At 49.7% G+C, this 27,332-nt stretch overlaps 2 protein-coding genes across 2 annotated transcripts in view; both read left to right on the top strand.

Annotated features, from left to right (window-relative positions):
• Window positions 1-519: 519 nt before the first annotated feature.
• Window positions 520-24,756, top strand: LOC115116343 (methyl-CpG-binding domain protein 5-like). The gene is given in 11 exon segments (XM_065022823.1): window positions 520-1,001; window positions 2,812-3,309; window positions 3,540-3,642; window positions 4,415-4,427; window positions 4,430-4,594; window positions 5,028-7,517; window positions 10,225-10,469; window positions 10,714-12,057; window positions 13,817-13,890; window positions 18,712-18,787; window positions 21,470-24,756. Coding segments are annotated over 10 exon segments (4,704 nt in total). The 5' UTR covers window positions 520-1,001; window positions 2,812-3,187; the 3' UTR covers window positions 21,542-24,756.
• Window positions 24,757-25,075: 319 nt separating this feature from the next.
• LOC115119056 (kinesin heavy chain-like) overlaps window positions 25,076-27,332 on the top strand; it is a 32,031-nt gene continuing 29,774 nt past the window's right edge. Inside the window, exon 1 of the mRNA XM_065022820.1 lies at window positions 25,076-25,518. Coding sequence (XP_064878892.1) covers window positions 25,390-25,518 — 129 coding nt within the window. The 5' untranslated portion in view covers window positions 25,076-25,389. The remainder of the gene's footprint in view (window positions 25,519-27,332) is intronic.

Here is a 27,332-nt window from a genome sequence, read left to right as displayed (position 1 = left end):
AGTACACCACTACCTTTTATTGAATCAGCAGAAGTGAAACGTGACAGATTTGTAATTTAATTTGAATTAATATCTGGACAGACACTTTTCTGTTGGGTTCCATAATTGTGTAACACGATGTGTTTCTTGTTTTTGCTCTTTGCTCTAGTCCTGTCAGAGAAACATCTCCCCCCACTGTGCTCTCGGGAAAATACTAAATGGAATCCTTGGGACATCCCAATTCTGACGTCACCCCTTTAAAGTTACAATTGAAAAAGACAAAGGCAAAAAGGGCAAAGGAGGTAAAAAAGGGCAAAGGAGGTAAAAAAGGCAAAGGAGGCAAAAAAAGGAAAAGGAGGCAAAAAAAGGAAAAGGAGGCAAAAAAAGGCAAAGGAGGCAAAAAGGGCAAAGGAGGCAAAAAGGGCAAAGGAGGCAAAAGAGGCAAAAAAAGGCAAAGGAGGCAAAAAAAGGCAAAAAAGGAAAAGAAAAAAGGAAAGGTTTAGAGTTTAGGGTAAGGACGTCCCAAGGATTCCGAATTGCGCTAACTCTGTGCTCTCTAGCTCTCTCCTCATCTCTCTGAGGCGCAGGAGCAGTAATGTACTCCATCTTTATCCCAAGCCTAGGGAGAACCAGCCGAGACATTTGATGGGTAGGATTTTTATTTTTATTTTTAAAGGGCCAGAAGCAAATTTGAGGGAGTTGAAATATACTATTTCAGCCACCATGGACTTTCAAGGAATCATTTGATACTCCGAAAGATGGAAAAACGTTTTTATAGGCAATAAGATTGGAATCTCAAAAGCTCCTGTCTTTGCAAAGCAACCCTCTGCTTAGCTATTCTTTCACTGGCCTGTCTCTGCCTCGTCCCTAGCTGGAGACGTTTCACATTGGAAAATACGCTCAAAGCTCCCCAGTTACGATTTTAAAAAACTTCGACTTTCAATTCGGGATATACTTTTTTCGTACAGTGGAATATCGTTAAAGGCATTTTAATGTTTTGGAGTTTGTGTTAGACTACACGGGTATGTTTATTTACAATTCCTTTTCGGTTAACGTTAGCTACTTACTAGCATTAGCATTCTGCTAGTTAGCTAGCTTAGCTAAGTTGGTTACCTAGCCTGCCATCGATAAATCATGTTTGGCTAGCTGTCTACTAGCTAACGTTAGATAGCTAGTCATTATCGGTGGGCTAAATAAGGCCCGCTAGTGGTTGTTTTTCTTCGTTAAAACAACCGTCTTATATAGACTTTGTAACGTTAGACCGAAGAGTTAGCTAACTGTTAGTGAGCTAATATCAGGTGACTAGATATCACCCACCTACCAGTAAACATGTTGATTCTTTGTAGCTAACGTTAGCTAGCTAGGTTAAGTAACGTTGGATATCAGCTGATATGCTAGTTTAGTAGCTAGCTATGTAGGTAGTTCAGTTGGCAAGGTAGCCAACTATGTCACTATCTAGCTAACGTTAGCTAGATAAAAACTCTGTATGTCCCCCAAAGCTAGCTAACGTTATCTGGGTAGCTAGCTAACTTGTAATAATTTATAGTAGCTAGACCTTTTTGATTCTGCAGACGAAAAGGAGTGCTCTATGTACAGTAACGTTATGCTATATGATGCATTGATCGAGCCATTTCCACAAGCCATTTGATTTGGCATTTCAGATTTCTTTGGTGCAATAGCTTGCCATTATAGATCGTGCCAATTATTAACAATAGCCTAGTTTCGCAGCTGTACAGGTGTGTGTCTTTCTTCCTCATCTTCGTGTGGTTGTCAGTTTAATAAGAGTTAGTGAGCTACCTGCTGTCATTTCTCAAAATATATTGTGGAAATGCAGCACCTGACTCACAGAGAGCTGTGCAATGCCATTATGCCTGCTGTCATAAATGGGTCGTTGCTTTTCTGCAACCCAAAATGGGCCCAGTCTGATGTGTCAGCCCCATGACATTCCAAATCAAATCCTCACGCAGGAGATTTGTCATAGATGTATTATCCCTGTAACACCTCCGTATTCATATTCAGTGTGTTTGGCATGACGATTTCCATAAAGACGATTAGGTGTTCTTTGACAGTGAATAGAGGTTTTACATAATCAACTATCATAAGTAGTAAGTAGCCTTGGCTTGTGCAAGTGGAGCAGCTCATCTCCTGTTTCTGTATTGTGAGGCAGCTTCATGTACACTTACACCTTCTGGACAAGACGCTAGTCTAAAGCAGGGCCTTTACCCTCAATCAATCTCCTTAACGCTGAGTGCCAAGCAGAGATGCATCGGGTCCCTATCATAGCTACATCATATAATACAGAGCCTTCTCTCTTCTCATCTGCTTGTTGTGAGCCTGGGTGCCTCTCCACCCGTCCGCCCATACCTTGACTCCAGATAGAACCTGATGCTTGTGTTGCCTCTTTAGCTATCCCCCTCCCTCCATCCCTACACAGGGACAGTTATGAGTCAGCACACAAGGGCTTGGATTAGTAGCCTGTGACAGTACAGCACTGAGCCTTCTGACAGTCAAGGCCAACGCATGGCCACACAACAATAGTAAGATCCTTAGTCTTTAGAAAATACATTTACACGCCCGGAGTGCCACTCCTATATCTTTGACAGAACTTGTCTGCAATGAATTATTCAGTGTATCAAACTGATGTTAAATCTGCACCGTTAGATAATGGTGGGTAGGTCAGGTAGGTCTGAATTGGACATAACATGAATGTAGGCTACAACAACTGCACATACACAAACCTTTCAGTTTGTTGTTGCATGTAGTTTTGTGTAAATGTTGGTTGATGTCATAGAACAATGTTTTCTAATACTTTTCTTTATTTGTCCCAATCAGGAACCATGGGAATCCCTCAAATAACCTGCCCCAGAAGGAACCCCTAGCATGTCTTCATGAGCCACTCCTGGTTCCATCTGTTGCCCCAGCCTCTCTGAATCTGATTCAGTGTCTATGGCTCTGAATGACCGAGACAAATATGGAAATCTCGTTGGTGTTCAGTAGTAAAACTATGAAGGGTCTGAAAGGTTAGGATTCACAGTGAGCTTGCCTCACATCACACAGACCCCAGCCCATACTTCATCCAACTTTGAGAGTGAAATTGTAGTGCACTACAAAGTCCTCTTTATTGGAAGACAAAGATGCCATGTACTCTGAAGTCTCTGGTTGATGTGTGATATGCTCTAAGGTGTTGTGTACTAAACCAACTAGAACAATGAATGGAGGAAAGGACTGTAAGGGAGGGGTCTCAGAGGGGGTGGGGCATACAGCCCCTGTCCAGGTCCCTATTGGCTGGCATCGCAAGGTGGATCCAACTAATGGAGTCCTCTACATCAGGTAAGACCCATTGCAGTGCTCTGTTTTTTTGTTGTAATGCTACCACAATAATGCACTTCTATTTGGTTTGTAACCTACAGTCTTGGTGGCTAGTATCATCTAGCCAACCTGTGTGTCTCTTTCAGAGCGGTTGGGATAAAGTAACAGATACATTTCCTTATGAGACACTCATGTATATTGGACGATAAATGTTTTTCTTCTAAACATTAGTTTTGGTTTGTAACTTCCAGTCCCAGTGGCTCGGTGCTGTCCTGTCTAGACCAGGTGAAGAGCTACCTGCTCACAGACGGGACCTGCAAGTGTGGCCTGGAGTGCCCACTCATCCTCCCAAAGGTACGTTAACTAACCATCTTGGTTGTCCTGTCTGTCTCAGTCTTTAGCTAACCGAAATTGACTCTCTGAATGCGTAGCTGCCAAAGAAACACCACACAAAGCTTGAAGGGATACTTTGGGATTTTGTCAACAAGGCCCTTTATCTACTTCCCCAGAGTCAGCATGCTAGCAGAGTTAGCAATTGCGCTAGTAAGCAACTTCATTCAAACCGCACGCAGAGAAATAAACTTGTGGATACCAGTTTTATCAGACTCTGGGGAAGTGTCAGGCCTCATTTCCAATATCCCGAGGTATCCCTTTTAAGGATGGAGATTAAGGTTTACTCCTGAGTGATGCAATGAACAGTTTAGTTAAACCCAGATATTCAATTAAACAGAGGTTGTTTTCCCACATATAGTAGGCTATATTTTATGCTGCATACAGTCTTAATTTATACTTTTTTTGTGTGTTTGCTTTATATTGAAACGGAGACGGGCAGGGAACTGCGTTCCTATTCAAGGCCAATATATATTCATATTCAAATGTGAAGTAGTCTTCTGGAGAAGCAGGAGGCTTGGAGGAGGATATGACCTGACAAGTAGCGGACGTTCCATTTTTTACTGATGTTTACTTTATGTACTTCCTTGTGGATAAACGCCGCTCCTTTCACCAAGACAGGCCACGTAACAGAGAGCTGACTCTCCTTTCACCAAGACAGGCCAGGTAACAGAGAGCTGACTCTCCTTTCACCAAGACAGGCCAGGTAACAGAGAGCTGACTCTCCTTTCCTCAGGTGTTTAACTTTGATCCGGGGCTGCCGTTAAACAGAGGACGGCAGAGGACGTGAGGGCAGATGAAGACGTCACCAAGCTGTGTATCCATAAGAGAAAGCTGCTGGCTGTGGCCACTCTACACAAAACTATGGCGCTACCACACCCTGCTCTGACCCTTACCAGTCCTGGTGGAGGTACAAGTAAGTATCCTAGTGACTGTGTATCACTACTGTTTTGGTTGTTTTCCAATGATACATTTCTCACAGATTTCAGACTGTTTCATGGGTGATATAGAACAAGGTCAGAAAAAAGGTGGACATTTTGAAATTGGCTTCACAGTGACATTAAACACTTTCAATGTTTTAAAGTTGGAACCCGTAATGGTGAAACTGCTACGTCTCTTTGCGGTATTACAAAAACAGAGATGATGCTTCAAACAACAAACACTGTTTATTTCACTCTGACATTGTATGAGCGATAGAACAATCAAGCCTTTTTTTCTCTCCCTCCACAGTGGTGAATCTCCACTTCTTTTTCATCAACAATAACAGATGTCCTCAGGCAAACAGTGGTGCTGTTTCCTCTATTGCAGATTTCAGCTTTAACACTCGTTTCACTTATCTTCCCCCTCAGGTTCAACATCAATGGCCCCGTCACATTCCACGAATCCCCGAGCAATACGGAAGAAATCTCACCAGTCACCGCTACCCAACTCTGTGGTTCCCAACTGCAAGAACCCTTTCAAAATGATGATGGCGGCTGCAGCAGGTCACCGGCACTTTCCCCAAGAGCTAGGAGGTCCACCCCAGCAGCTGGAGCTTTACCCTGGTTATCCCAACAGACAGCAGAGACTGAGCAGTGAGCCTGGGCCCAGGTCTTCGTACTGCTCTGGCTATGGTAGCATGCTGAGTCCAGGGGGCCCCGGCTCCCAGCTCTATGGGCCCAGGGACGGGTCACCACTCTCCCCTAGCCTCAGGTCTGATCCTCTGGGGAGCCCAGATGGGTTTAGAAACAACCCCTGTGGCTTCCCTGGAGCCACCAGCTCCAGCCCCATCCACAGGGCCAACAGAACGCCTCTCTCCCCACCAGGGATGCTCCTCCACGGTTCTCCGACTGGGACCCAGACGTCCTGCGTTATGGCAGGAAGGACTAGCACACCCCTCTCCCCTACCGCCACTGCCAAAAGCCCTGTCATGATGAAGAAGCCTGTGTGTAACTTCCCCAGATCCCCCAGTATGGATATTTCCATACGACCACCGTTTCACCTCAATACACAGCCCAGCGCCCCACACCCTGGCCCCCCGTCTGCCATACCTCCCTCCTGTACCCTCCAGAAAAAGCAGATGACCTCTGAAAAGGACCCGTTAGGCATCCTAGACCCCATCCCCAGCAAGCCTAGCATCAGTATCAGCCAGACAAACTCCAAAACAAACTCCAACTTCCACCCTAGTGTCCACTCCTCTCAGGTACCAATGATGAATGTAAACATGAACAACCACCCTCCTCCCGCCATTGTCCCCTTGCCAAGCAACCTCCCTCTCCCCACTGTCAAACCCGGCCCAGTGGGCCACAGCCATGGAGGTCACATGCAGAGGACTCAACATCAGACCTCCATAACCACCTCCATGTCCACCTCTCCCGTCACCTCCCCAGTCCACATGTCAGGCCCTGTCCTGGGCAGCAGGATGGAGGCCTCTCCCCAGCGCTCTCGCTCCTCCTCCACCTCCTCGGACCATGGGAGCTTTGCCATGCCCTCAGGCCCCAGTCAGGGTCCGTGTGGCGGGATGAAGGCTCCTCCTCGCTCCCCCCGGCCCGCCAATCACATTAACATGCCCTCCAGCCCCTCCTCTGCCAAGCCTGACTCACACCCACTCCACCAGTACAAAGACCTACCCAGTCAGCTGCTGGTTGAGATGAGTAACCAGAACGCTATCAACACCCAGCACAACAACCCCGGCATGTACCCCCCTGTCACCTCCTCTGGCCCCTCCATCGCTGCTCCTCACCAGGCCCAGAACCAGAAGGGACAGAACCACCCAGGACTGTTAGGGATGCCCCTCAACCAGATCGTGAACCAGCAGAATGCTGCTTCCTTCCCCGCCAGCAGCCTACTGTCAGCAGCAGCCAAAGCACAGCTAGCAAATCAAAACAAACACGGTGACAACAGCAGTGAGCCTGGCAGTAGAGGTGGAGGCCCAGGTAGGGTTGATAGTAATGGTGGTAGTAGTGGAGTTGGGCATCCCAGTGGCCCTCTCAGCGGCATAGAGAGGCCCAGTAGCAGCACTTTAAACCCCATGCTTCCCCCTAACCCCACCGTGCCCTCCACTGTGGAAGCAGCAGCAGCAGGGGGCCAGAGCGGTCGGGCTGCCCTCCGGGACAAGCTCATGGCCCAGCAGAGAGACAGAGGAGACCCCCTACTCCGTAAGCGCAAGCAGCAGCCGCCAGTCCCACCACCGCCCAACAACCCCCTCAACCACCACGACAGCATGGTCTTCAACATGCTCAACAAGCCTCCTAACATGGGTGGAGGTCCAGGTCCCAGGCTACCACTACCAAGCTCAGCAGAACAGCTGAGGAAAGTGGCCCGGCTTGGGGGCCTACAGACCAACACCTCCATGGCCCAGCTGCTTCAGTCCATGAGCAACCACAACAACCACCATAACCAGCACCAAGGCCCTGTTGGCCCCCCAGGACCTGGTCAGATGCACTACAGTGATGTGGCTGGGGTCATGCCTCCTGGAGCCTCCCAGCAGCAGAACCTACTGGCCCAACAGAGGATGCTAGGCCAAGGGGAGGGTCAAGGTATGTACTGCCGGAGTATGGACTCTGGAGGCCCTCATTCTCACAGCCCTCGGTTCCCAGGGTTGATGAACCAGATCCAGGCCAATTCGTTGGTGAACTGTGGCCCAATGGGGCCTGGTGGACAAGTGGGCCTTGGCCCAGGGAACATGCCCCTGAGCCACCATCCTAACACTAACCCACCACCACTGTCCCACCCAAGTCAACATCCGCAGCATCAGCAGCAGCACAGTCACCTTCACGCTGCGCTGGGAAGGACTAGTATGTCAGGAATGACACTCGGCAACAATGATGGGAGTTGTGGTCCAATCATCTCTGAGCCAGGTGAGCTACTGAGAGAAACGCAAACTTTGTTCGATGATCGCGCTTTGCTCTGTGATGGTGTGTGAGTTTGATAAATCCACCTAGATGGCCTTTGAGTTGAACGACAGTCTTTAGTCTCTCGTTGAGAGGCTGGCCCTCATGTTTGTATAGTCATTGTGGCTTCTCTCTTTATTAGCATGCTAGTTGCAGTGCTCAGCTCAGTGGCAGAATAACACGAAAACAGATCTTTTTTTCTCCCTCCTTTTTAAGAAACAAGCTCTTGACCAGATATAGTGAAGAGCTGGTGTGAGCTGGCTGGTAGCTATAGTAACGCTGGCTTCTGAATGGAGGCCTGGGTGAAGCCTTTGGAGAAGGGTTGTGTTCCTTCATTAGCCTTATTATGTGTCTGCTCTGATACAGGCCTATCTGAATAGATCATTTTTTCCTTTGGCCCACTGTGTTACACATGGCTGTATTTGGCCTACTGTTGTGTGAACATGATAGCAGGAAATAATGCTAAATACTATAAGATAGCCACTATGCTTCCTGAGAAACATATGCCATATCTTTCATCTCTTTGTGGACTGCTAGCCTATCTCCCTAGATGGGTTCATTCCAACCAAGCACTTCTCTTCTCCTACCTCATGCCCAGACAGCTCCCCCTCCCCAGCCACCACCATGCAAGCATCCAGCCCTGCCTCTGACCCCATCCCCCTGCCTAGGCCATTAAATCACATCCCTTCCTCAACCCCCAGTCTTCTTCCAGGCTGCAACCTCTGAAATAAGCCACGGCTCAGACAGCACCACCAATCACACCGTTCCCATAGCAACCTCCCCGGCAACCATCACCACTATATCATAGCAGTGCAGCCACACTGGTTGAGCACTGCGGAGGCTAGTGGGAGGGGAGGGGAGGCTAGTGGGAGGGGAGGCTAGTGGGAGGGGAGGCTAGTGGGGGAGCTGGGGAGGGAGGCTAGTGAGAGTGGCGGGAGAGTGGCGTCTAGTGGGGGGAGGTGAGGAGCTTGGGAGGGGAGGCTAGTGAGAGGGGAGGCTAGTGAGAGGGGAGGCTAGGGGGAGGAGTGGGGGGAGGCTAGTGGGGGGAGGCTAGTGGGGGGAGGGGGCTAGTGGGGGGGGCTGGGGAGGCGCTAGTGAGAGGCGAGGCAGAGGCTGGTGAGAGGAGAGGAGCTAGACTGTTGAGAGGAGCTAGACTGTTGAGAGGAGCTAGACTGTTGAGAGGAGCTAGACTGGTGAGAGGAGCTAGACTGGTGAGAGGAGCTAGACTGGTGAGAGGAGCTAGACTAGTGAGGGAGAGGAGAGGCTAGTGAGGGAGAGGAGAGGCTAGTGAGGGAGAGGAGAGGCTAGTGAGGGAGAGGAGAGGCTAGTGAGGGAGAGGAGAGCTAGTGAGAGGAGAGTAGCTAGACTAGTGAGAGGGGAGCTAGTGAGAGGAGTGGAGCTAGACTAGTGAGAGGAGGGGAGCTAGTGAGCTTGGGAGGTGAGGAGCTTGGGAGGGGAGGCTAGTGAGAGGGGAGGCTAGTGAGAGGGGAGGCTAGTGGGGGGAGGCTAGTGGGGGGGGCTGGGGAGGCGCTAGTGAGAGGTGAAGCTGAGGCAGAGGCTTGTGAGAGGAGGAGAGGAGCTAGACTAGTGAGAGGAGGAGAGGAGCTAGATTAGTGAGAGGAGGAGAGGAGCTAGATTAGTGAGAGGAGGAGAGGAGCTAGACTAGTGAGAGGAGGAGAGGAGCTAGATTAGTGAGAGGAGAGCTAGTGAGAGGAGAGTAGCTAGACTAGTGAGAGGGGAGCTAGTGAGAGGAGCTAGACTAGTGAGAGGAGGGGAGCTAGTGAGCTTGGGAGGTGAGGAGCTTGGGAGGGGAGGCTAGTGAGAGGGGAGGCTAGGGGGGGGGCTGGGGAGGCGCTAATGAGAGGCGAAGCTGAGGCAGAGGCTTGTGAGAGGAGGAGAGGAGCTAGACTGGTGAGAGGAAGAGAGGAGCTAGACTGGTGAGAGGAGGAGAGGAGCTAGACTGGTGAGAGGAGGAGAGGAGCTAGACTGTTGAGAGGAGCTAGACTGTTGAGAGGAGCTAGACTGTTGAGAGGAGGAGAGGAGCTAGACTGGTGAGAGGAGCTAGACTGGTGAGAGGAGCTAGACTGGTGAGAGGAGCTAGACTGGTGAGAGGAGCTAGACTGAGGAGAGGAGCTAGACTGAGGAGAGGAGCTAGACTGGGGAGAGGAGGAGAGGAGCTAGATTAGTGAGAGGAGGAGAGGAGCTAGACTAGTGAGAGGAGGGGAGCTAGTGAGCGAAGAGGAGCTAGACTAGTGAGAGGAGGGGAGCTAGTGAGCGAGGAGGAGCTAGACTAGTGATAGGAGGGGAGCTAGTGAGCGAGGAGGAGAGGAGCTAGACTAGTGAGAGTAGGGGAGCTAGACTAGTGAGAGGAGGGGAGCTAGTGAGCGAGGAGGAGAGGAGCTAGACTAGTGAGAGGAGCTAGACTAGTGAGCGGAGGAACTAGTTAGGAGGAGAAAATAGACCTGTGAGGAGTGGAACACAGTACTACAGCCTAAGCCATCGGGTTCTCCAGATTATTCGTTCAATTACAAGAATTTCCATCTTCCCACTCTTCTTCCATCATTTGGCTCATAATTGAGTTACCACTCTGACCTGTCTTCTCCAGGCAGTTAAGGTGTGGAATTTCCCTGATTTGAAAATAACAATGAACAGTATTATTCTTCCACCCCAACAGGAGACCCATCTAACCTCGTAAACTGCAGCATAACCAGCCTCCAGCCCCACGTCAGCTCCAGCAGTGGCGGTGGTACCCAGGTGTTCCAGCAGCGTCATGCCCAGCAGCAGCAGCTTCATCAGGGCATTCAGCGGGCCATGCAGGGTCTCCCTCCTGGCTACCAGGGCTCACAGCAACCTGGCTTCCCTGAAAACAACAACTCCTCCAACGCCCACCCTATGGCCTGCCTGTTCCAGAACTTCCAGGTTAGTCTGTCTGTTTGAAGGGTGTGTTCAGTGACGTGAAACGCTCTGAGCGTTGCAGATAGAAATAGAATGAATAGAGATGACAAGATTATCTGATTCACTCTTCACTACGGGTGGATGATCTACATGATACATTCCGTCCTCCTCAAAAGACCCCAATAGTTGTGGATTCTCTGACATGCTAGGAGTGATAATGACACGTTTTCCTTTTCTCTCAATGAACTTTACGTCTGTGTTGTTTCAGGGGTGTTTGCCAGACAACAGCATTTCAGTCCCTCACTCACAGATGATCTCTCAGTCTGGTATGACATCACTTCCTGAGTCTCAGGGGATGCTGTCACACACCCAGTTTGGTGTCAGCCAACAGGAGATGCAACAGACTCAGGGAGAGGGGCTTCCCCCAGGGATGCACGGCTCTGATAGGCTACCCAGCGGAGGGGTGGAGTCTGTAGATGCCATCTACAGGGCTGTGGTGGATGCTGCCAGTAAAGGAATGCATGTAGTCATCACCACCACGGTTAGTGGCACTACCCAGTCCAGCCCGGTACCCACTCTCAGCACCATGACTGCCTTCACTAACTCCGTAGGGGAGCCGGTTAGCATCAACCACAACCTCCCTCACAGCCATGCTGCAGTCAGCCATAGTGGCCACCGGGTGGCGCACCAGGAGGGGGAGCAGACACTGACCCTGAGCCAACAGCCCAGACCCAGGCAGGTCAGAGCAGGACGGCCCCGGAAGCACTCTGGTCAGGGGAAGAGTACTGTTAGCATCCCAGAGGGTCAGGGAGCACTTCCAGAGGCCTCCCACCAGGACTACTTCAGATCCCCAGGCCATGGCACCCCCAGGGGGCAGTGGGAAGGCGAGACTGGGTACCCTGGAAGTCTGGACAGAGGTCACACGGCATGGGGCGGTGAGGAGTTCCTAGAGTGCTCCACTCATGTCCGCAGCAGCCCCTGTATGGAGAGACCTGGGAGTCTAGCTCCTGCACCCCCCTGTCCAGCCGACAGCTCCCCCCACGAAGGTCACCACCACTCTCTCCCCGTCCCCTCAGACAAGGCCTTCCTGGAGGAGGGATTCAACCGCTTCAACAACTGCAACCGGACGGCCGTGAACATCATTAACTACAAAGAGAGGTTGGATCAGACTGTGGAGAGATGCGCCCATATGAACGGAGGTGGCGTCGGACCCCCCCAGGTCCAGTTCTCTCTACGGGGGTACGGTGTGTCTGACCCCCTCGGCCCCCCCAGACAGGGGGACCTAACCGGGGACGACCAGTCTCCCAGCTCCTCCACCAGCCTGGAGGGTCCGTTGGTTAAAGAGTACGTGGGCCACTACAACGGGCACTTCAACGGAGGCTGTGCCCCCAGCCCATCTGACACCAAGTCCCTGAGCAGCGAGGAGGACCTGAGGCAGCCGGACAGCCCATCGTCAGAGATGCTCCACTATAGACCCAGGACCTTTAACATGGGGGATCTGGTCTGGGGACAGGGCTTTAAAGGGTTCCCATCCTGGCCTGGTAAACTGTCAGGGGAGGAGGTGGGGCACAACCATCACCATGGCAGCCTGCAGCTCAGAGAGGACAGCAAGGTGAGATGTCTTCAGAGACCGGTGAAAGAAAAATACACACCCACAAATCTAGTTTTCTTTCACTGTTTACTTTTGTACCTTTTTAGATGAAAGTAACTGTCGGCGATCACTTCTGCTACTGATGGTCATGTTGATGGGACCTAGTCAGGCTTTTGGTCCTATTCTTAGACCCAACATAATGTCTGACATCTGTTATTACCCCAGGTGGAGACGGAGAAGCTGAACACACTGTCTGACATCTGTTATTACCCCAGGTGGAGACGGAGAAGCTGAACACACTGTCTGACATCTGTTATTACCCCAGGTGGAGACGGAGAAGCTGAACACACTGTCTGACATCTGTTATTACCCCAGGTGGAGACGGAGAAGCTGAAAACACTGTCTGACATCTGTTATTACCCCAGGTGGAGACGGAGAAGCTGAACACACTGTCTGACATCTGTTATTACCCCCAGGTGGAGACGGAGAAGCTGAACACACTGTCTGACATCTGTTATTACCCCAGGTGGAGACGGAGAAGCTGAAAACACTGTCTGACATCTGTTATTACCCCAGGTGGAGACGGAGAAGGTGAACACACTGTCTGACATCTGTTATTACCCCAGGTGGAGACGGAGAAGCTGAACACACTGTCTGACATCTGTTATTACCCCAGGTGGAGACGGAGAAGCTGAAAACACTGTCTGACATCTGTTATTACCCCCAGGTGGAGACGGAGAAGCTGAAAACACTGTCTGACATCTGTTATTACCCCCAGGTGGAGACGGAGAAGCTGAAAACACTGTCTGACATCTGTTATTACCCCAGGTGGAGACGGAGAAGCTGAAAACACTGTCTGACATCTGTTATTACCCCAGGTGGAGACGAAGAAGCTGAACACACTGTCTGACATCTGTTATTACCCCAGGTGGAGACGGAGAAGCTGAAAACACTGTCTGACATCTGTTATTACCCCAGGTGGAGACGGAGAAGCTGAACACACTGTCTGACATCTGTTATTACCCCAGGTGGAGACGGAGAAGCTGAACACACTGTCTGACATCTGTTATTACCCCAGGTGGAGACGGAGAAGCTGAAAACACTGTCTGACATCTGTTATTACCCCAGGTGGAGACGGAGAAGCTGAACACACTGTCTGACATCTGTTATTACCCCAGGTGGAGACGGAGAAGGTGAACACACTGTCTGACATCTGTTATTACCCCAGGTGGAGACGGAGAAGCTGAACACACTGTCTGACATCTGTTATTACCCCAGGTGGAGACGGAGAAGCTGAAAACACTGTCTGACATCTGTTATTACCCCAGGTGGAGACGGAGAAGCTGAACACACTGTCTGACATCTGTTATTACCCCAGGTGGAGACGGAGAAGGTGAACACACTGTCTGACATCTGTTATTACCCCAGGTGGAGACGGAGAAGCTGAAAACACTGTCTGACATCTGTTATTACCCCAGGTGGAGACGGAGAAGGTGAACACACTGTCTGACATCTGTTATTACCCCCAGGTGGAGACGGAGAAGCTGAACACACTGTCTGACATCTGTTATTACCCCAGGTGGAGACGGAGAAGCTGAAAACACTGTCTGACATCTGTTATTACCCCCAGGTGGAGACGGAGAAGCTGAACACACTGTCTGACATCTGTTATTACCCCAGGTGGAGACGGAGAAGCTGAAAACACTGTCTGACATCTGTTATTACCCCAGGTGGAGACGGAGAAGCTGAACACACTGTCTGACATCTGTTATTACCCCAGGTGGAGACGGAGAAGCTGAAAACACTGACACATGACCTAGAGGCCCTTGACAGAGCGACCAAGAGGAACAGAAAGTAAGTTCTATTGCTGTAGGATGGATGGGACATGTGATGATTTACATCAGTGTGTATGTGGAACCAGTTTCTCCTGTGTTTTAAAAAGATGAACAGATGTGTTTTATTTGCTCTATTTTAAGAGTGGAATTCCATTCTAGAATGTTGATTGGCCAGGTTAGTTCCATCCTGGCTGGCTAGTTCCATCCTGGCTGGTTAGTTCCATCCTGGCTGGCTGTTCTGTGTTGAGGAGAGGTTAATACCACTGACTACTGAATCACCTGTCTGTACTCTCTGTCCCACTCTGAGCCCTGGTCAAAGTAATGCATTGAATAGGGTGTTTTTGGGACTGCTCCTTTCCTGATGATGCCCTGGCTGGCTAGTTCCATCCTGGCTGGCTAGTTCCATCCTGGCTGGCTGTTCTGTGTTGAGGAGAGGTTAATACCACTGACTACTGAATCACCTGTCTGTACTCTCTGTCCCACTCTGAGCCCTGGTCAAAGTAATGCATTGAATAGGGTGTTTTTGGGACTGCTGCTTTCCTGATGATGCCCTGGCTGGCTAGTCATTACCCGTGATGATGCCCTAGCTGGCAAGTCATTACCCCTGATGATGCCCTGGCTGGCAAGTCATTACCCCTGATGATGCCCTGGCTGGCTAGTCATTACCCCCTGATGATGCCCTGGCTGGCTAGTCATTACCCCCTGATGATGCCCTGGCTGGCTAGTCATTACCACCTGATGATGCCCTGGCTGGCTAGTCATTACCCCCTGATGATGCCCTGGCTGGCTAGTCATTACCACCTGATGATGCCCTGGCTGGCTAGCCATTACCCCCTGATGATGCCCTGGCTGGCTAGTCATTACCCCCTGATGATGCCCTGGCTGGCTAGTCATTACCCCCTGATGATGCCCTGGCTGGCTAGTCATTACCTGATGATGCCCTGGCTGGCTAGTCATTACCCCCTGATGATGCCCTGGCTGGCTAGTCATTACCTGATGATGCCCTGGCTGGCTAGTCATTACCCCCTGGATGCCCTGGCTGGCTAGCCATTACCCCCTGATGATGCCCTGGCTGGCTAGTCATTACCCCTGATGATGCCCTGGCTGGCTAGTCATTACCCCCTGGATGCCCTGGCTGGCTAGTCATTACCCCCTGATGATGCCCTGGCTGGCTAGTCATTACCCCCTGGATGCCCTGGCTGGCTAGTCATTACCCCCTGATGATGCCCTGGCTGGCTAGTCATTACCCCCTGATGATGCCCTGGCTGGCTAGTCATTACCTGATGATGCCCTGGCAGGATAGTCATTACACCTGATGATGCCCTGGCTGGCTAGTCATTACACCTGATGATGCCCTGGCTGGCGAGTCATTACCACCTGATGATGCCCTGGCTGGCTAGTCATTACCACCTGATGATGCTCTGGCTGGCTAGTCATTACCCCCTGATGATGCCCTGGCTGGCTAGTCATTACCACCTGATGATGCCCTGGCTGGCTAGTCATTACCCCTGATGATGCCCTGGCTGGCTAGTCATTACCTGATGATGCCCTGGCTGGCTAGTCATTACCTGATGATGCCCTGGCAGGATAGTCATTACACCTGATGATGCCCTGGCTGGCTAGTCATTAACCCCCTGATGATGCCCTGGCAGGATAGTCATTACCCCCTGGTGCTGCCCTGGCTGGCTAGTCATTACTCCTGATGATGCCCTGATGATGCCCTGGCTGGCTAGTCATTACCTGATGATGCCCTGGCTGGCTAGTCATTACCCCCTGATGATGCCATGGCTGGCTAGTCATTACCACCTGATGATGCCCTGGCTGGCTAGTCATTACCCCCTGATGATGCCATGGCTGGCTAGTCATTACCACCTGATGATGCCCTGGCTGGCTAGTCATTACCCCCTGATGATGCCCTGGCAGGATAGTCATTACCCCCTGGTGCTGCCCTGGCTGGCTAGTCATTACTCCTGATGATGCCCTGGCAGGATAGTCATTACTCCTGATGATGTCCTGATGATGCCCTGGCTGGCTAGTCATTACCCCTGATGATGCCCTGGCTGGCTAGTCATTACCCCCTGATGATGCCCTGGCTGGCTAGTCATTACCCCCTGATGATGCCCTGGCTGGCTAGTCATTACCCCCTGGATGCCCTGGCTGGCTAGTCATTACCACCTGATGCCCTGGCTGGCTAGTCATTACCCCCTGGATGCCCTGGCTGGCTAGTCATTACACCTGATGATGCTCTGGCTGGCTAGTCATTACACCTGTTGATGCTCTGGCTGGCTAGTCATTACACCTGATGATGCTCTGGCTGGCTAGTCATTACACCTGTTGATGCTCTGGCTGGCTAGTCATTACCCCTGATGATGCCCTGGCTGGCTAGTCATTACCCCCTGATGATGCCCTGGCTGGCTAGTCATTACCCCCTGATGATGCCCTGGCTGGCTAGTCATTACCACCTGATGATGCTCTGGCTGGCTAGTCATTACACCTGTTGATGCTCTGGCTGGCTAGTCATTACCCCTGATGATGCCCTTGCTGGCTAGTCATTACCCCCTGATGATGCCCTGGCAGGATAGTCATTACCCCCTGGTGCTGCCCTGGCTGGCTAGTCATTACCCCCTGATGATGCTCTGGCTGGCTAGTCATTACCCCCTGATGATGCCCTGGCTGGCTAGTCATTACTCCTGATGATGCCCTGGCAGGATAGTCATTACCACCTGATGATGCCCTGGCTGGCTAGTCATTACCCCCTGCTGTTGCCCTGGCCGGCTAGTCATTACCCCCTGATGATGCCCTGGCTGGCTAGTCATTACCACCTGATGATGCCCTGGCTGGCTAGTCATTACCCCCTGATGATGCCCTGGCTGGCTAGTCATTACCACCTGATGATGCCCTGGCTGGCTAGCCATTACCCCCTGATGATGCCCTGGCTGGCTAGTCATTACCCCCTGATGATGCCCTGGCTGGCTAGTCATTACCTGATGATGCCCTGGCTGGCTAGTCATTACCCCTGATGATGCCCTGGCTGGCTAGTCATTACCCCCTGGATGCCCTGGCTGGCTAGTCATTACCCCCTGATGATGCCCTGGCTGGCTAGTCATTACCCCCTGGATGCCCTGGCTGGCTAGTCATTACCCCCTGATGATGCCCTGGCTGGCTAGTCATTACCCCTGATGATGCCCTGGCTGGCTAGTCATTACCCCTGATGATGCCCTGGCTGGCTAGTCATTACCCCCTGATGATGCCCTGGCTGGCTAGTCATTACCTGATGATGCCCTGGCAGGATAGTCATTACACTTGATGATGCCGTGGCTGGCTAGTCATTACACCTGATGATGCCCTGGCTGGCTAGTCATTACCACCTGATGATGCCCTGGCTGGCTAGTCATTACCACCTGATGATGCTCTGGCTGGCTAGTCATTACCTGATGATGCCCTGGCAGGATAGTCATTACACCTGATGATGCCCTGGCTGGCTAGTCATTACCCCCTGGTGCTGCCCTGGCTGGCTAGTCATTACTCCTGATGATGCCCTGGCAGGATAGTCATTACTCCTGATGATGTCCTGATGATGCCCTGGCTGGCTAGTCATTACCTGATGATGCCCTGGCTGGCTAGTCATTACCCCCTGATGATGCCCTGGCTGGCTAGTCATTACCCCCTGATGATGCCCTGGCTGGCTAGTCATTACCCCCTGATGATGCCCTGGCAGGATAGTCATTACCCCCTGGTGCTGCCCTGGCTGGCTAGTCATTACTCCTGATGATGCCCTGGCAGGATAGTCATTACTCCTGATGATGTCCTGATGATGCCCTGGCTGGCTAGTCATTACCCCTGATGATGCCCTGGCTGGCTAGTCATTACCCCCTGATGATGCCCTGGCTGGCTAGTCATTACCACCTGATGATGCCCTGGCTGGCTAGTCATTACCCCCTGGATGCCCTGGCTGGCTAGTCATTACACCTGATGATGCTCTGGCTGGCTAGTCATTACACCTGTTGATGCTCTGGCTGGCTAGTCATTACCCCTGATGATGCCCTGGCTGGCTAGTCATTACCCCCTGGATGCCCTGGCTGGCTAGTCATTACACCTGATGATGCCCTGGCTGGCTAGTCATTACCCCCTGGTGCTGCCCTGGCTGGCTAGTCATTACTCCTGATGATGCCCTGGCAGGATAGTCATTACTCCTGATGATGTCCTGATGATGCCCTGGCCGGCTAGTCATTACACCCTGCTGTTGCCCTGGCTGGCTAGTCATTACCCCCTACTGTTTCCCTGGCTGGCTAGTCATTACCCCCTGGATGCCCTGGCTGGCTAGTCATTACCCCCTGCTGTTGCCCTGGCTGGCTAGTCATTACCCCCTGGATGCCCTGGCTGGCTAGTCATTACCCCCTGGATGCCCTGGCTGGCTAGTCATCACCCCCTGTTGATGCCCTGGTGTTGCCCTGGCTGGCTAGTCATTACCCCCTGAATGCCCTGGCTGGCTAGTCATTACCCCCTGGATGCCCTGGCTGGCTAGTCATTACACCCTGATGATGAAAAACCTCCTCCACTGCACCTGTTCTCTCTCTCACTCACACACACACACACACACACACAGCGCTTACCTTAGCTCTTCTCCCTCAATGTTCTGTAAAAATGTACCTGGACCACAGTCAGTGTCATTGCTTACAGTTCATGTTATAATTGCATACTTTATCCCTGCGTAGCAGGAGGCAGAGTTGAACAAATCTATTCATGTTTTTGTCCAAAGCGAAAAAGAAAATGCTGAGTGTTTAGATATGGACTTATTGATGTTTCTGAGACATGATTTTGTTTTCGTTGTTCCCAACAGAGCTGGGAAGTTGAATAATCATTTAGAAGCTGCTATACATGAGGCCATGAGTGAGCTGGACAAGATGTCAGGGACTGTGAGTATACTAGTACCATCTAGAAAGATTAGAACACCATGCTCTCCCAGATGGCCTCTCCTCTGTCTCCCTCCCCTCCTCTCTCCCTCTGCCCCTCTACCTCTCTCCCTCTGCCCCTCTACCTCTCTCCCTCTGCCCCTCTACCTCTCTCCCTCTGCCCCTCTACCTCTCTCCCTCTGCCCCTCTACCTCTCTCCCTCTGCCCCTCTCCCTCTGCCCCTCTACCTCTGCCCCTCTCCCTCTGCCCCTCTCCCTCTCCCTCTGCCCCTCTCCCTCTGCCCCTCTGCCCCTCTACCTCTCTCCCTCTGCCCCTCTACCTCTCTCCCTCTGCCCCCCCTCTACCTCTCTCCCTCTGCCCCTCTACTCTCCCTCTCTCCCTCTCTCCCTCTGCCCCCCCTCTCCCTCTGCCCCTCTACCTCTCTCCCTCTGCCCCTCTACCTCTCTCCCTCTGCCCCTCTCTGCCCCTCTCCCTCTGCCCCTCTACCTCTCTCCCTCTGCCTCTCTCCCTCTACTTCTCCCCTCTACCTCTCTCCCTCTGCCCCTCTGCCCCTCTCCCTCTGCCCCTGCCCCTACCTCTCTCCCTCTGCCCCTCTCCCTCTCTCTCTCTCTGCCCCTCTCCCTCTGCCCTCCTCTCTCCCTCTGCCTCTCTCCCTCTACTTCTCCCCTCTCCTCTCTCCCTCTGCCCCTCTACCTCTCTCCCTCTGCCCCTCTACCTCTCTCCCTCTGCCCCTCTACCTCTCTCCCTCTGCCCCCCTCTCTCCCTCTGCCCCTCTCCCTCTGCCCCTCTCTGCCCCTCTCCCTCTCCTCTCTCTCTCCCTCTGCCCCTCTACCTCTGCCTCTCTCCCTCTGCCCCTCTCCCTCTGCCCCTCTCCCCTCTACCTCTCTCCCTCTGCCCCTCTACCTCTCTCCCTCTGCCCCTCTGCCCCTCTTCCCTCTACCTCTCTCCCTCTGCCCCTCTCCCTCTGCCCTCCTTCTCTCTCCCTCTGCCCCTCTACCTCTCTCTCTGCCCCTCTCCCTCTGCCCTCCTTCTCTCTCCCTCTCCCCTCTACCTCTCTCTCTGCCCTCTCCCTCTGCCCTCCTTCTCTCTCCCTCTGCCCCTCTACCTCTCCCCTCCTTCTCTCTCCCTTTGCCCCTCCTGTCTCCCTCTACTACCTCCCTCCCACTCTAGACTGTCCCCCAGGCTAAGCTGAGCAGAACTAAGACTACAGCCACTGTTGATCAAAGGGCTGTCTCTGTGTCAGCCGGGAGACACCTCACACACACACACACACCCCAGTCAGAGGATTACATAAACAAGCTGCAACAACCCCTCAACCAGCACCACATTTCAATTTGAAAAGGATTCACTGTGCTGTTCATGCATCTTGCTGCCTTCCCTCTGAATTCAGACAGGCGAAATATGAAACCAGACACTTTGAGTGGAAAAGAGGACAGCTTAGTCAGATTAGGATGTCTGTGGAGTTCTGTCTGAACTCAGGTGCTATTAAACACTGTAGAATGTACGCTACTACCTGCACAAGCCAACAGAGACTGGATTGTTTGGTTTCTATTAATCAAATCAAATCAAATCAAATTTATTTATATAGCCCTTCGTACATCAGCTGATATCTCAAAGTGCTGTACAGAAACCCAGCCTAAAACCCCAAACAGCAAACAATGCAGGTGTAAAAGCACGGTGGCTAGGAAAAACTCCCTAGAAAGGCCAAAACCTAGGAAGAAACCTAGAGAGGAACCAGGCTATGTGGGGTGGCCAGTCCTCTTCTGGCTGTGCCGGGTAGAGATTATAACAGAACATGACCAAGATGTTCAAATGTTCATAAATGACCAGCATGGTCGAATAATAATAAGGCAGAACAGTTGAAACTGAGCAGCAGCACAGTCAGGTGGACTGGGGACAGCAAGGAGTCATCATGTCAGGTAGTCCTGGGGCACGGTCCTAGGGCTCAGGTCCTCCGAGAGAGAGAAAGAAAGAGAGAATTAGAGAGAGCATATGTGGGGTGGCCAGTCCTCTTCTGGCTGTGCCGGGTGGAGATTATAACAGAACGTGGCCAAGATGTTCAAATGTTCATAAATGACCAGCATGGTTGAATAATAGTAAGGCAGAACAGTTGAAACTGGAGCAGCAGCATGGCCAGGTGGACTGGGGACAGCAAGGAGTCATCATGTCAGGTAGTCCTGGGACATGGTCCTAGGGCCCAGGCCAGTTGAAACTGGAGCAGCAGCATGGCCAGGTGGACTGGGGACAGCAAGGAGTCATCATGTCAGGTAGTCCTGGGGCATGGTCCTAGGGCTCAGGTCCTCCGAGAGAGAGAAAGAAAGAGAGAAGGAGAGAATTAGAGAACGCACACTTAGATTCACACAGGACACCGAATAGGACAGGAGAAGTACTCCAGATATAACAAACTGACCCTAGCCCCCCGACACATAAACTAATGCAGCATAAATACTGGAGGCTGAGACAGGAGGGGTCAGTAATACATCTTCTATTGTCTTCTCTGTCCTTAGGTTAGGGTTAAATGTTAAGGTTAAAAGTTAGGGTTTGGGTTAAAAAATAAATGTCATACCTGGGTATACAGTCTGATTATACCACGACTGTCGGCCAATCAGCTTTCAGGACTGGAACCACCCAGTTAAATTAGAGCCCTGGTCATGCATTAATGTATTCTGTCTTCTCTGTCCTCAGGTTCATCAGATCCCTTCCAGAGACAGACAGGTGAAGCTGCCCAAGCCCAAGAGGAGAAAGATCTCCAGATAACATTGAATGTGTTTGGTCAGCTAATGACAGTCCAGTATCTAGCCAGTGCCCAGCCTTGGAACAACGGTTCAGACCGCCCCGCCGCGACCTTTGAACTCCAACCAGGTGCTACAATATGGATAGTAGTGGTACATTATCGTCCCACGACCTCCCTAGCTGACTGACATTGAAAGTCCTGGAAAAGCCAAACAAAAACATTACAGTTTTGAATTTCAACTGTAAAAAACAACGGTTGTAATTTGTCTACAGCTGAATGACAACTATTTTTTCTAGAATAACATATTAAAAAAAATTGATAAATAGAAGAAAAATACTACATTTTAAAGAAAATAGACAGTCCAAATATTTCTGATACATTTTCAATATGTATATAGGTAATGCGGAAGATTTCATGAATATTAAGAAATGTATGTAAATATTGTACACTGGTAATGTACAACATACTTAATAATGCACATGTGAACTTGTATTGTACAAAGCAGCAGCAGCAGAAGTGCACCGATGTCCTGGTTTTTATTCAACACACACAGTCATTCTGACTGTATGCAAGGGACATGTAAAGACGAGATCCAGCCGGAAGCTTTTATATGGGGATGTTATAGACCTGCTGTTTATTGGCTTGACCAGCAGGGTCTGTGTTCAGAAAGCATTCGAGGAGTTGGAGTGCTGATCATGGATCAGTTTCACTTTTAATATTATAATGAATAAGATGACATATACAGAGGGGGGCCTGCTACTAGATCATCACTGGCAGTAGGATCAAGTCCCCCCCCCCCCCCTGTCCACATCATCTTAATTAGGATCTAAGAGGGGAGAGACTGATCCTAACTCTGAGACGCTTTCTGAATCCAGACCCAGGAGAAACGGGCTCCACTTCAACACCACTAAGTGTTTGTTCATTTTATGAGTTTTAAAAACAGAGTGAACTTTACCAGCTGAAAGGCTTTCTGTTTCTACGGTTACCATAGAAAAAGGATGATTGGAATGAAGCTTCCTTCTAATTCCGGGATCTCAACCTACTAAAACCACAGACTGTTGTCAAATACCAGTCAGCTGTTTTTGCATCATTTCAATTTTATTTTTGATGTGATTTTATTTTTCTTAATATCATTTTCAAATAGTGTCATCATTTTATCACACAGCGATAGCTTTAGATCACGTAACCAACCTTGACAAGCATAGATGCCGTATGTTATTATGACGTAAGAGTGGATTGTGAAAATAACACTAACTGCCTGAGGTAAAATGGTGGAAAAGAGTTCATCCTACAATTTAGGGGCCTTATGTGTAGTTTATTTGTTATAAATTATTTATGTACAGTATTTCATATTTATTTTAAGCTTTACAATATTCTAGATGGCAATAATACAACCGAGAGTTATAAACTCAAAGCCTTACGTGTTTATTTTACACAGAAATAGCCTATATGCTGTATTCAGTTTAGCCATTAACCTGACTGTTTTCCAGTTTGATTTCAAATGTGTTCTTTTTGGATCCCTTGACGTTGTGTACTACTGTGTTTTTCCCTTCTGCTAGCTATCTCTTCTGTAGTGTTTGTTACAGTAGATCATGTCCTGAAGAGGTCATTGACTGCCTCCTTCCAGAAAGGTTGCGTATCTCCAGTCTCTGGGGACCATGCTTATTTATAAGCATAAAGTCTGAAAAGGCTTCACTATATATTTAGACCGCATGCGATCTTTAAAATAAAATAAAAATCAGAATCAACTTTTAACAACCTAAATTATTCGTTAAAATCAGTGCAGATCGTACAATAATAGTTTAAAGGATAGAAGAAACGTTTAAAATGGATTATGGGCAGTATGTCATATTAGTATGGAAAGAAAGAAGTGTCAGTTTGGCCCTACAGGCCGAGCCCTGTCGGTTTGGGCCTTCAGGCCGAGCCCTGTCGGTTTGGGCCTTCAGGCCGAGCCCTGTCGGTTTGGGCCTTCAGGCCTGAGCCCTGTCGGTTTGGCCTTCAGGCCTGAGCCCTGTCGGTTCGGGCCTTCAGGCTTGAGCCCTGTCGGTTCGGGCCTTCAGGCCTGAGCCCTGTCGGTTCGGGCCTTCAGGCTTGAGCCCTGTCGGTTCGGGCCTTCAGGCCTGAGCCCTGTCGGTTCGGGCCTTCAGGCCTGAGCCCTGTCGGTTCGGGCCTTCAGGCCTGAGCCCTGTCGCTTTGGGCCTTCAGGCCTGAGCCCTGTCAGTGCTGTCATGGAGTTGTTTAGTGGAGAAATCACTACTGAATACAATTCCAATAGAAGTGTGTTAATCGGAGACTGTCTGCATATAGAACTGCTTCACTACGTTTTGTGCTGATGAGATTTGGATGCTTTTTATTGCCCCATTGAAAACAGATTTGTTATATTCACTACAGCGTGTTGTGTGCAATTCAAATAAGTTACATCATAAATCATTAAATCAACTTCAGAACGTCAATCTTTTTAAAAAATTAAAAATTCTAATCTGTGTAACCGTTCATGTTACAAACCATGTCTAGATGGATCAACTGTAATTCACTCCAGACAGAAAAGTATTTCACTCTACTTCTAGGAAAGTATTCATGCTTTTAATGAAGCTTTTCACAAATACTCTTGAGAGCAGTCAAGAGAACACGTGAAGTTCATTCTGCCCTTGTGCAGTGACCGAGAGACCCAGTCAGTCTCGTGTTCAAACCCCATGTTGTATAATGTCTTTTCACTTTTACCTTTCTGTTGTCGGTCAAATGGTCAGTGCAGCACAATTTATTCACACACGTGTGTGTGTGTGTATTTTATTTTTGGAGGTGTGTGTGTGTGTGTGTGTGTGTGTGTGTTTTATTTTTGGAGGTGTGTGTGTGTGTGCTATTTTTCTTACCCTTGCTTGCTCTATGAATCTTTATTTGTGTGTTATTAACATGTTGCTGTTGTCAGTGTTGGTTTTTCCACATGTAACTACGTTTTCTCACTAATGTGTGTGTGTGTGTGTGTGTGTACTTTACAAAAGTAGACTACTTTGTAAAGTGTGTTGTGCACTTGATGTCATTTGTTGCATTGTGGGTTCTAGGACAAATGGTGTGAAGTCCCATATTTTCTCATTGTTTGGCGTTGTCTATTATTTCATGTAAGCAGCCGTTTTTTTATTTTGTAAATATTGTAAACATGACAGGTCATACAGTGATGTAACATTTGAACAATGTTGCACAGATGTTTTAAGATATTAAAAACTGGTCACTCCTACTTGAATTATTTTGCATTTAAGTGCACTCTTATTGAACCTTTTCTGTATTGATACACGTGATACTGTTTTAAACGTTCATGCACATCCAATCATCACATTCTATCAAAAGGAATTTAAATATATTGCAATTAGTTGCAGGTAGTAGTTTTTTTTCCATTGATGGGCAATAGAATTTCACATTTGAAACGATTCATTTCCTTTAGAGTTAAACACTGACCTCTAGCTGTTATTTCGAGCATCGAGCAGCGAGATGCTGGGCTCCAGCCCAGAGGGAAGGGGGAGGAGGAAGGGGAGTGGTGCTGATGCAGTGTGGAAGAGAAGAGCGCAGAGCAACGTGCAGTACGATGCGGGGGTTTCTCAACTCCGCGGCACTCGTCTCTTCTGAAGGATAGGCTTTACCTATCCCTTTGTAAATTATATTTTTGTAGGATTTTTATAATTGTTTCATCCAAGACTGTCTCCGGACCAATAATTTGCATTCTGATCGGAATCTGTCTCAACTAAATGCCCGTGGCGTAGCGAAATAGGGGCACTTTGAGTGAAGGACGCGTTGGTTTACTTACAATCATTCAACAGATAAAAACCATCCGCGGATCAAAGTTGATCTGGATATCTGCTTGCCTGGATAGAACGCAACCATGGCGGATGCTGCAGCCGAATACGGCGTGAAAGTAATGTGCCGATTTAGGCCACTAAATGAATCCGAAATAACAAGAGGAGACAAATACATCCCCAAATTCAAAGAAGACGACACCGTGGTTATAACTGTAAGTGCTGCATCTAATAGTTAATTTATCTGCTGAATATAACGTTGTTTGTGTAGGTCTATTGTTGCCACAACTAGACGACTCAAACACTAGCAAAACGCGCAGAGGCAATGTGCAATGCAGTGAGCATTTGCAATAGAGAGCGCCCACTGTTATTGACAATCTTTACACGCAGTACATTGGATTGTAGCCTATGGATTTTTGTTTTAAAAAATATGTATGTGACAACTTCCACAAACATTCCAAAAAATGTTTGTGACCCCCTGCAGAGCATTTGTTGGTAGCCTACATGTTTTGATTGTGTTGCGCTGTAGCTATCTCCAGCTGCAGCTGATGGCCTGAGAATTGTTGTCAGACAGGGGCCCGGGGCTGTTGCCAGAGAGAGACAGGGACCCGAGGCTGTTGCCAGAGAGAGACAGGGACCCGAGGCTGTTGCCAAAGAGACAGATTGTACTTTGACACTGCTGTTATGCGGTATTCACTCTGCTGAGGTGGCAGATTCCAGGTGGCTAATATACTGTCCTTCTCTGGCACCTGTGGTGAATGGAAGCACTCATAATAGGAAAATAAACACCATATAAGACATGTCCTCTCATTCTACTAACTACAAAGCACACGCAGCCTATACCTTTGAACGTTTTGATTGGATCTAATAGGATTTATTTAATGTTACCATTTTAAAAGTGGCAAGCCTGTTAAATTGATGTCAATGGATTACAGTACAGTAGTTGGATGACTGGCTTGGCTTGAATGATTCTTCAAGTTCAGGTTTTCAGCTAGTGGCAAGGGAGTCATATACACTTCTCCAGCCTTACACTGTGTGTGACCATCACCTGCCCAATCAAGATACATTTGTATATATAGTGTATGTGGACATCCCTTCCAAATAATGGATTCAGCTATTTCAGCCGCACCTGTTGCTGACAGGTGTATAAAATCGAACACAGCCGTGCAATCTCCATAGACAAAAATTGGCAGTAGAATGGCCTTACTGAAGAGCTCAGTGACTTTCAATGTGGCACCATCATAGGATGCCACCTTTCCAACAAGTCAGTTGGTCAAATTGAATCCCTAGTGGAGCTGCCCCGGTCAACTGTAAGTGCTTTTACTGTGAAGTGGAAACATCTATGAGCAACAGCAGCTCAGCCGCGAAGTGGTAGGCCACACAAGCTATCAGAACGGAACCGCTGAAGCGAGCAGCCGCACACAAGCCGAAGATCAACATCTGCAATGCCATGCCTCGGCTGGAGTGGTGTAAAGCTCGCCGCCACTGGACTCTGGAGCAGTGGAAACGCGTTCTCTGGGGTGATGAATCACGCTTCACCATCTGGCAGCACGACTGACAAATCTGGGTTTGACGGATGCCAGGAGAACACTACCTGCCCGAATGCATAGTGCCAACTGTAAAGTTTGGTGGAGGAGGAATTATGGTCTGGGGCTGTTTTTCATACATCGGACTAGGCCCCTTAGTTCCATTGAAGGAACATTTTAACGCTACAGCATACAATGACATTCTAGATGATTCTTTGCTTCCAACTTTGTGGCAGCAGTTTGGGGAAGGCCCTTTCCTGTGTCAGCATGACAATGCCACCGTGCACAAAGCAAGGTCGATACAGAAATGGTTTGTTGAGATGGTGTGGAAGAACTTGACTGGCTTGCACAGTGTCCTGACCTCAACCCCGTCAAACACCTTTGGGATGAATTGAAACGCTGACTGCGAGCCAGTCCTATTCACCCAACATCAGTGCCCGACCTCACTAATGCTCTTCTGGCTGAATAAAAGCAAATCCCCGCCGCAATGTTCCAACATCTAG

The sequence above is a fragment of the Oncorhynchus nerka genome, linkage group LG2 (assembly GCF_034236695.1).
Source record: "Oncorhynchus nerka isolate Pitt River linkage group LG2, Oner_Uvic_2.0, whole genome shotgun sequence".
Classification (NCBI taxonomy): Eukaryota; Metazoa; Chordata; class Actinopteri; order Salmoniformes; family Salmonidae; genus Oncorhynchus; species Oncorhynchus nerka.
This window is presented reverse-complemented; position numbering and strand designations above follow the sequence as displayed.